Source organism: Euleptes europaea, chromosome 17 (genome assembly GCF_029931775.1).
Source record: "Euleptes europaea isolate rEulEur1 chromosome 17, rEulEur1.hap1, whole genome shotgun sequence".
Taxonomy (NCBI): Eukaryota; Metazoa; Chordata; class Lepidosauria; order Squamata; family Sphaerodactylidae; genus Euleptes; species Euleptes europaea.
In genome coordinates, this window is record NC_079328.1 from 25,955,747 (window position 1) to 25,964,733 (window position 8,987).

The 8,987-nt window shown below is 47.3% G+C and overlaps 1 protein-coding gene across 1 annotated transcript; it reads right to left on the reverse strand.

The window, feature by feature from the left end:
- Positions 1-1,557: 1,557 nt before the first annotated feature.
- Positions 1,558-7,707, reverse strand: TMEM170A (transmembrane protein 170A). Its single transcript, XM_056862848.1, has 3 exons — positions 7,560-7,707; positions 4,360-4,530; positions 1,558-1,719 (listed from the first exon to the last, which is right to left on the reverse strand). The coding sequence occupies exons 1-3, from the start codon at positions 7,705-7,707 to the stop codon at positions 1,589-1,591; spliced, it is 450 nt and encodes a 149-aa protein (XP_056718826.1). The 3' UTR covers positions 1,558-1,588.
- Between the last annotated feature and the right edge of the window lie 1,280 nt (positions 7,708-8,987).

Below are 8,987 nucleotides of genomic sequence, written 5' to 3' on the forward strand. Positions count from 1 at the left end.
GGGATTGTGGCTTTAAAGCACGCCACTGCAAAATTATTCTCTGCAAAGATGTACAGATTGACACAGGGAGGCATTTCTATCCAAGGAACTCCACACACGTGTTCCAGAACAATAAGAAGCCGGTACCACATACCTCTCCCATCCCCAAATGGTATGTCAGCTGTTAACAGCCTCCTTAAGAATGAGTTAGCACAGTTCTTGAAAAGACATTCAGGACACTGGTAGGATTCATTTTCCCCCGGCAGGTGAGTAAACCTCAGATCCCTCCCCGCACCAAAACCTCTGCAGGAACCATCTCTGAATTCTCAGATGACAACCAAACAATCTTCACTTAAGGATGCACAAGGGATTGGTTAGGTTTCTAAGACTGGTCCACCAGAGAGGGGAAAGGGCAAGTTGCCCAGGCACTTGTAGGGTCCAAAATTCACTGAAGGTCCCCCAGGGTGAGGCCCAGTTTGCAGATACAATTGCCAGCAGCACGACAAAAAGTGAACCTGCACGAACTTCTTAAAATTCAAGCCGATACACTTTTACACAAACAAGAGTAAGACGATGGGCTTATCACAACACCGCTCACATAAAACAAGTGCTAAAAATATTTCACAGCTTAACGATAGAGAGCGTGCTGGGGTTTGGGAACCAGTTACCGTAGCATTTGATGGATTTCGTCCTACTGCCGTTTACCTTGCAAACGAGAAACGAAGTGCCTTCCTGCAAGCTTCAGCAGAACGGTGCTTTTAAATCTACTGCATGTTTTTGAGGTAGCAATAGAGAACCTCTTGCATTAAGACAGCAGTAGCCAGAATCTGAAAAATTCCTCGCCAGAAGAAGCAGCTCGATCTGTCCCGTAGAACTTCCAATTCACATTTTTCCCTATAAGGGGTGTAAGTTCATTAAAGTGCATCTCCCTTACATCAGTCCAGTTCAGTAGTAGAGTTTCTCAGAGGCAACCATCCTACGATACTTTTGGTTACTATAAGACGATCTCATCTTCACGTTTGTTCACTGAACGCACACAGATACATACACCCCACAAAGGCATCAACCCCCCCCCCGCCTTGGCACTTAAGGTTACAAAAACAATGCAATTTATAAAACAAACCACCAGCATTCATTTGCTTGTTTGACAGCAGAGCCAGGTGTGAAAGCTTCCAGCCCATGGAGAGTGCTCCAGAAAGATTTAAAAACATTTCCTCCTTGTCACCCATTCGCGCACACACAGTCACTCCACCACACTGACCGGCCAGAGGACAGAGATTGAGCCACCTCGACCGCTTAAAATGTCACTTGGAGCTCGCAAAACGGGTGTGTAGAACAGAGCCTTTTCCAGCGATCGAGAGTTCCGCCTGATCAGTGGTAAAAGAGGGCCGCTTGAACACGGGGCATGGGCCCATGGTGAAATTTTCCGGCATGAACTTCAGCAAAACAAAGGGCGGCCATGCCAGAGCACAGCGTAGCCTATGTACCACTCCCGCTGGGCCTCAGGAGGAGTGCATCCTTGCAGACTGTGCCAGCTGAGCTTCTTCAACAACCAGCATCCTCGCTCGACCCTGCTCAGTCCGCATCGGCCTCTGTTTCCAAGGCGCTGCTAAAGCGTGGCTAAAATTCGTAGGAAGGAAATCATCACCACGCAGCAGGACTGCCCCACACCTAATGTCAGGGCCATAAAAGGGACCATCTCCTTCCCAGCAGCTCTGTAAACGCCAGCAATCGCCGCACCTGCAAAGGTGGGGGAGAGAATAACAGGGTTCACAGCCCGTTTGGGTCTCTCCCATTGTCCTCCCATTCCCACACAACAGCAACAAAGATAAAGCCTACGGATCATCTTCCCTGATGGTCTCGGTCATAAAACTGGCACGATAGATCAGACAGAGAGTCTATCTGGTTTAGCACTTTTGACAGCAGCTAAAAAGGAGCTGATTGCCCTGATCTGGTGGCCCGGGCTACCCCAATCTCATCAGATCTCAGAAGCTAATCAGGATCGGCCCTGGTTAGTACTTGGATGGGAGACATAAGAACATAAGAAAAGCCATGCTGGATCAGACCAAGGCCCATCAAGTCCAGCAGTCTGTTCACACAGTGGCCAACCAGGTGCCTCTAGTAAGTCCTCAAACAAGATGACTGCAGCAGCAGCATCCTGCCTGTGTTCCACAGCACCTAATATAATAGGCATGCTCCACTGATCCTGGAGAGAATGGGTCCTAGAGATCACCAAGGAAGTCCAGGGTCGCTATGCAGAGGCAGGCAATGCCAAACCACCTCTGTTAATCTCTTTGAACACCTCATGGTTCGGAGGTCGCAATAAGTCAGCTGCAACTTGATGGTGCTTTCCAACACCAAGAAGCAGAATAAAACATCTGTTTTAGAAGGCAGCAGCAGGACTACTGCCAGCAGTTAGACGACAAAAACGTACCTCACTGTTTTGAAACAGAGACATTGGCTGCCAGTTTGTTTCCGAGCTCAATCCATGATGTTGGGTTATCACTTTTAAAGCCTTAAGAGCCAACTTGGCGTGAGAGCCAGCATGGTGTAGTGGTTAAGAGCCGTGGTTTGGAGCGGTGGACTCTAATCTGGAGAACCGGGGTTCAATTCCCCACTCCTCCACGTGAGCGGCAGAGGCTAATCTGGTGAACCGGGTTGGTTTCCCCACTCCTACACATGAAGCCAGCTGGGTGACCCGGGGCTAGTCACAGCTCTCTCAGGCCCACCTACCTCACAGGGTGTCTGTGGTGGGGAGGGGAAGGGAAGGTGATTGTAAGCCGGTTTGATTCTTCCTGAAGTGGGGGAGAAAGTCAGCATATAAAAACCAACTCTTCTTCTTCTTTCATGACCTAGGTTTTCTCCAATATATGTTTGTGCCCCAACGACAGTCTTCAGGTTGCCACCTAGTTGCTGTTCTTTCACTTAAGGTGACTTATCTACCTGCCTGCAATCCACTATATCCTGCACTTTATCGTACCTCCCACCCCATGGAACAAGGGCTCCCCGAGGAGGCGAGGGTGGCAGCATCTTCAGGGGAGCTGTTCTCTGTTGCCCCAGAAGGTCAGACCAGAACCAACGGTTGAAATTAAATCCAAAGAGTTTCTGTTTAGACACTAGGAAGAATTTTCTAGGAGTCAGAGCGGTTCCTCAGTGGAACAGGCTTCCTCGGGAGGTGGTAAGCTCTCCTTCTCTGGAGGTTTTTAAGCAGAGGCTAGATGGCCATCTGTCAGCAATGCTGATTCTATGACCTTAGGCAGATCATGAGAAGGAGGGCACCTTGGCCATCTTCTGGGCGTGGAGTAGGGGTCACTGGGGGTATGGCGGGGGAGGCAGTTTGGAATTTCCTGCATTGTGCCCGGGGTTGGACTAGATCACCCTGATGGTCCCTTACAACTCTATGATTCTAATACTTTCTTTAGGAGGCACCGCCAGGCTGTTTTAAATGCTAGTAGCTATAATGGGGTGTAGACTTCTAGGGTTTTTAGGGAGGTTATTTGGGAGTGGAATTGCATTTATGTTTTTAAACTCCAAACTGTAAGCCATCTTGAGGCACAAGGGAAAAAGTAGAATGTAAACATTTTAAATAATAAGGAATAAAAAACAAACAGGATAGGGGACAATTGTTGTTGATCTTCAGTTTCTGGCAGTCATAGACAGTTCTACTTCTGGCCATCACAGGCTGGAACTAGGAACTCCACAACAAATATGAAGTTGGAAATCCTGAGCTGACTCTTGAGTGGGCCAAGGGAGGGCTAGAGACACACACACACACACACACACACTTTTTTTCTTTCCTTCTTGCTGCTTTTCCTCATCTGGACCAGGAAGCTGGTCTCAGAGCTATGCTGGAGGAAAAGCAGCCTGCGAGCAGGGCAGGGACTACAGAAGAATAAGGGAAGGATTATATGCTTCCTAATGCCTGATGGTTGCTCCCCTACAAATGCCTCTCTTGGCATGGTAGAGGCAAACACAGGATTAGGATCTCTGTGATTTACTGCCATATGTCTCTGTGCACCTGCAGCTGGGTGTTGAGGACAGCCCATCTCCTTGACCAGATGTGTACAGAAAGGTGCTTCACATGAACGCATGAAGCTGCCTTATACTGAATCAGACCCTTGGTCCATCAAAGTCAGTACTGTCTACTCAGGCTGGCAGCGGCTCTCCAAGGTCTCAGGCTGAGGTCTTTCATATCACCTGCTTGCCTAGTCCCTTTAACAGGAGATGCCGGGGATTGAACCTGGGACCTTCGGCAAGCCAAGCAGAGGCTCTACCACTGAGCCACAGTGTCCCCCACTTGCATCCCAGAGGAGTACGAAGACTGCCTCCATTAAAGCCGGGGGTTGGTGGGCTGGCTAATATTTTGAGTAGCCAACTTACTAGTCAACGTGCCAGCAGTTATGGGTCCCACGACGCCCATCAGCAGGATGCTCACTGACATGAACTTGCCATATTTGTGCAGCCGAAGGGTGTAGAGTGCCAGCAATCCCGCGGGGATGTGGAAAAGGAGGGATGACACCAGAGCCCACAGGAAGACACCATACCACATCTCTGAAGGGAATGAGGAGAGAGAGATTCCAGTGTTGCCAAACCTAACAGTTCAAGATCAAGCTTCTGCTTAGACCTACATGAGCCACACAAACGTGGTAAGACGTTGGTGTGGAATGTACTGCACATTAATCAAACTGAAAAAACAGGGGCAAAATATCTTCAACAAAATATCACGTAGAGAGCAACAAAATTAATTATGTAGATAGCCATATATTGGGTTAACAGAACGGCATAAATTTCAGTGAGCTAAGTCATCCGAGAGAAATACACAGAACTGCAAAATCACCCTGCTTTTCCTGCCAACTCTAAAAGTAACATTTCAACTGAATGGGCTGACCTCAGTCTTGGGCGATTCAAAGTTTATTAAGAAAAGATGTACAAAATATTGTCGAAGACTTTCACGGTCAGAGTTCATTGGTTCTTGTAGGTTATCCGGGCTGTGTAACCGTGGTCTTGGAATTTTCTTTCCTGGAATTTTCTTTCCTGACGTTTCGCCAGCAACTGTGGCAGGCAAAACAGTTGCCACAGTTGCCTGCCACAGTTGCTGGCTAAACGTCAGGAAAGAAAATTCCAGGAATGAAAATTCCAAGACCACGGTTACACAGCCCGGATAACCTACAAGAACCAAAAGATGTACACTTCCAAAGATTAACAGACCAAGTGATTCAAGCACACACTCTTGTGCTTAAGAACATTGGAAGTGCCTTGCTCAATCCCAGCACAGTCTAACTATTGCACTATTCCCAGCAAAAACCCCTATAACTAGCAGAAGATAGGTAATTACCATGAGACATCAATGGGCACCAACTTGAGGGCAATAACCATTTCATGCTACCAGTACTTCCAAAACGTGACTTTATTGTCTTGCATATAATATTCCTGGAAGACACCACCTAGGAAGGGATATCCCCTATTCCCCACACCTGAATCTTGCACTAGCTTCAAGCCTCCTGGTTCCATGTCCCCAGAAGCACCACTTTGCTAGTGGAACAAGTCACAGTCAACTCATGGCCACCCCAAAGTATTTTCAAGGCAAGAGACGTTCAGAGGTGGTTTGCCATTGCCTGTCTCTGCATGGCAACCCTGGACTTCCTTGCTGGTCTCCCATCCAAGTACTAACCATAAGAACATACGAATGGCCATGCTGGATCAGACCAAGGTCCATCAAGTCCAGCAGTCTGTTCACACAGTAGCCAACCAAGTGCCTTTAGGAAACACACACGAAAGCCAACTGCAGCATTGTGTTTTGTAGCACCTACTATAAAGGGCATGCTCCACTGATCCTGGAGAGAATAGGTATGCATCATGACTAGTGTCCATTTTTACTAGTAGCCATGAATACCCCTCTCCTCCAGGAACATGTTCACTCCCCTCTTGAAGCCTTCCAAGTTGGCAGCCATCGCCACATCCTGGGGCAGGAAGTTCCACAATTTAACAATGTGTTGTGTGGGGGAAAAAACTTCCTTTTAACCAAGGCCAGCTCTGCTTAGTCTCCAAGATCTGAGAAGGCAACCCTTTACTGGAATGCAATTCTACCTGACGGGAAAACTAGATAAGGAAGCCCTTGAATGAAGCCTGATCCGTCCCCTGTGTAACGCGGGCAAAAGGCCAATCAGACCAAGCAAAGAACCTGCTGACAGCTGAGCCCCTGCAAAGCATGGCGCCGTCTCCCTCTCCTCGGCAGCCTCAGGGCGTGTCTGGGGCCCGCGCCCTGCAACCCCAGGGATGTGGAAGCGGATCCTCTGCCTACCTCCTCGTGCATCAGACTTCCCCAGTTCAAGGGACCCGATCCCGCCTCCCCAGCACAATCCCCAGCCTTATAAACAAGCCTAGTTTATAAGGCTGTGCTATATATTCTATATACAGTGCTATATATTCTATATACTATACATAAATTACAACTACGTATTTATACAAACACATAAATAAACCATGTAACAAACAAATCTCCGTATATATGTGTAACAACACTATTATCAAAAGTCCATCCAATGATTGGATGGACTTTTGATAATAGTGTTGTTACACTAGGGTTGCCAGGTCCCTCTTTGCCACCGCCGGGAGGTTTTAGGGGCGAAGCCTGAGGAGGGCGGGGTTTTGGGAGGGGCTTCAATGCCATAGAGCCCAATTGCCAAAGCGGCCATTTTCTCCAGGTCAACTGATCTCTATCGGCTGGAGATCAGTTGTAATAGCAGATCTCCAGCTATTACCTGGAGGTTGGGGGAGAAATAGACACCATGTACTACCGTAATATCGGGAGGATGAGGAACTCAGTACAGCAGCGAAGTGTATACAAAGTGCAAAAAACTTTATAAGCTACCAAAAAGACATGACAATGCAACTATACACAGTACTAAGCTGAAACACACAAGCTAAGACAAACAATGTGACTGTACAAGGTGGAAACAAAATGACCCAGCTGATGTTCATAGAGTCTCTCTCAATTGCAGGAGAATTGAGAGAGACGCTGTGAACATCAGCTGTGTATAGTTGCATTGTCATGTCTTTTTGGTAGCTTATAAAGTTTTTTGCACTTTGTATACACTTCGCTCCTGTACTGATTACCTGGAGGTTAGCAACCCTATGTTACACACACACATATATATGTGTGTGTGTGTGTGTGTAACATAGGGTTGCTAACCTCCATATATATATATACACACACACACACACACACACACATACTATACATATATATATATAGACGCACATATACATATACTATACATATATATACTATACATGAATTACAGCACAACTACATATTTATACAAACACATACATAAACCATGTAACAAACAAATCTCCATATATATATATATATATATATAATGTTTGTTTGTTTGTTACATGGTTTATGTATGTGTTTGTATAAATATGTAGTTGTGCTGTAATTCATGTATAGTATACAGCATTGTATAATTAAGTGTGAGCCCTCGTGCTGTCATCGTTTTTGACTACATTCCTTACAGCACAGGTTGTATTTTCTTTCGGTGGTAAACAAGCCTAAGCAGAGGGCGGCGGCCTACCTGGGAACTGGCAGAAGGCGACGGAGCAAGTGGCGTTGCCTTCCGGCGCCACCGGATTCAGGCTGAGGATCTTCTGCAGGACGCCCACCGCGGGAGCCCCCGGAAGCCCCGCCGCCCCCGTCCATGCCGCCGTCGCCGCCGTCGCCATCAACCTCGCCTGAGCAGCGCCATAGAGAGGAAATGAGGCAGAGTGCCGCGCGGCTTCCTCCTTCCGCCAAGCGAAGCATCGTTTCCCCTCCCCCCCCCGAACTCTCTATGATCAGACTCGGTAGCGTAAGGAGGAGGAGAGGTGACCCGGAAGTGCCGACGGGAGAGGGCGACCAATTGGGTCCGGAGTCCGTCTCTCTACGGCGTTGCGGAAGTGGAACGAGGGGGACAGGCAGCGTCACGTGGCTCAAAGCCAGACTCTCTATTGGCTGCGCTCTCTTGACGCTACAGCTGGCCACAGGGCGCCATTCTGGGTGGGTCTTTTATCAACCTGAAGGGAGGTGGGGGGGGCTCCATATGGGTTGAACGGTCCAAATAGCAGCCTAAGCCATCACCGGACTTCCGAAGAAGTGTCTGCGCAGTTTTAAAGATATATTATTAACAATAATATAAAGAATATACAATAGCTGTTTGTATAACTCACTAACTAATTTAGTAAAATCCATTTTTGCCAGTTTATCCCAATATGTGACGGCCTTTGCCCATGTTATTTTAAATTTTTCCATAACTTTTCCGTGTAGGAATTCTGTTAATTCGACCATCCTCATATACATCCATAATTTTTTCTCTCCAGTCCCTAATTAAAGGTTTATTTACTTGCTTCCAGACCTTGGCTATTACTTTATTTGCTTCCAGACCTTGGGTCACTTTTTTTATGGTGGGTGGAGGGGCAAAGGGGTGCTTTGAATTTTCTATCTTTTTAAACTTAAGATTGTATTAATGTAGGCTATTTCATTGATACTCTTTTGTATTTTTTATATTTTCTTTTATTATTGTTTTATTGTTTGTTTTATTTTATGTTATAAAAATGGAAAAAATGATATATATATAAAAAAATAGCAGCCTGAGGAAGAAGAGAGGATTTTGGTACCCTCCCAGATGACAATTTCCGCCATACATTGTACACTTGCGTCACTATTCTTTGTGGAGGGCTTGTGACGACAGTGAGCCTTCACTTCCGGTTTCCCTCCGCTCGCTTGCCATAGGCAGGGCGGGACAATGACGTCACCGGGAGACTCCTCCCTCCAAATCTGCACGGTCTTACAATGCGCCAGTCGCGTCCTTTCATCGACTGCCGACAGGTGGCGCTGTTCCCACTCTAAACCCACGGCTGTTCCCTGTTCCCGTAATGATCCGCCCATCGCGCTGGCTCGGCGGTCACGAGGTTGCTCTCTATGGCGGCCTGGGGAGCGCTTCCGGCGGCCTGGGGAGCGCTTCCTG

What these genes read in the sequence shown, in the direction of transcription:
- TMEM170A (XM_056862848.1), bottom strand. Translation starts at nt 7,707, where the DNA reads ATGGCGACGGCGGCGACGGCGGCATGGACGGGGGCGGCGGGGCTTCCG. An exon ending in CGCCTTCTGCCAGTTCCCAG is followed by an intron (nt 4,531 to 7,559) that starts GTAGGCCGCCGC and finishes CATTCCCTTCAG; the next exon opens with AGATGTGGTATGGTGTCTTC. An exon ending in AACTGCTGGCACGTTGACTA is followed by an intron (nt 1,720 to 4,359) that starts GTAAGTTGGCTA and finishes CCACCTTTGCAG; the next exon opens with GTGCGGCGATTGCTGGCGTT.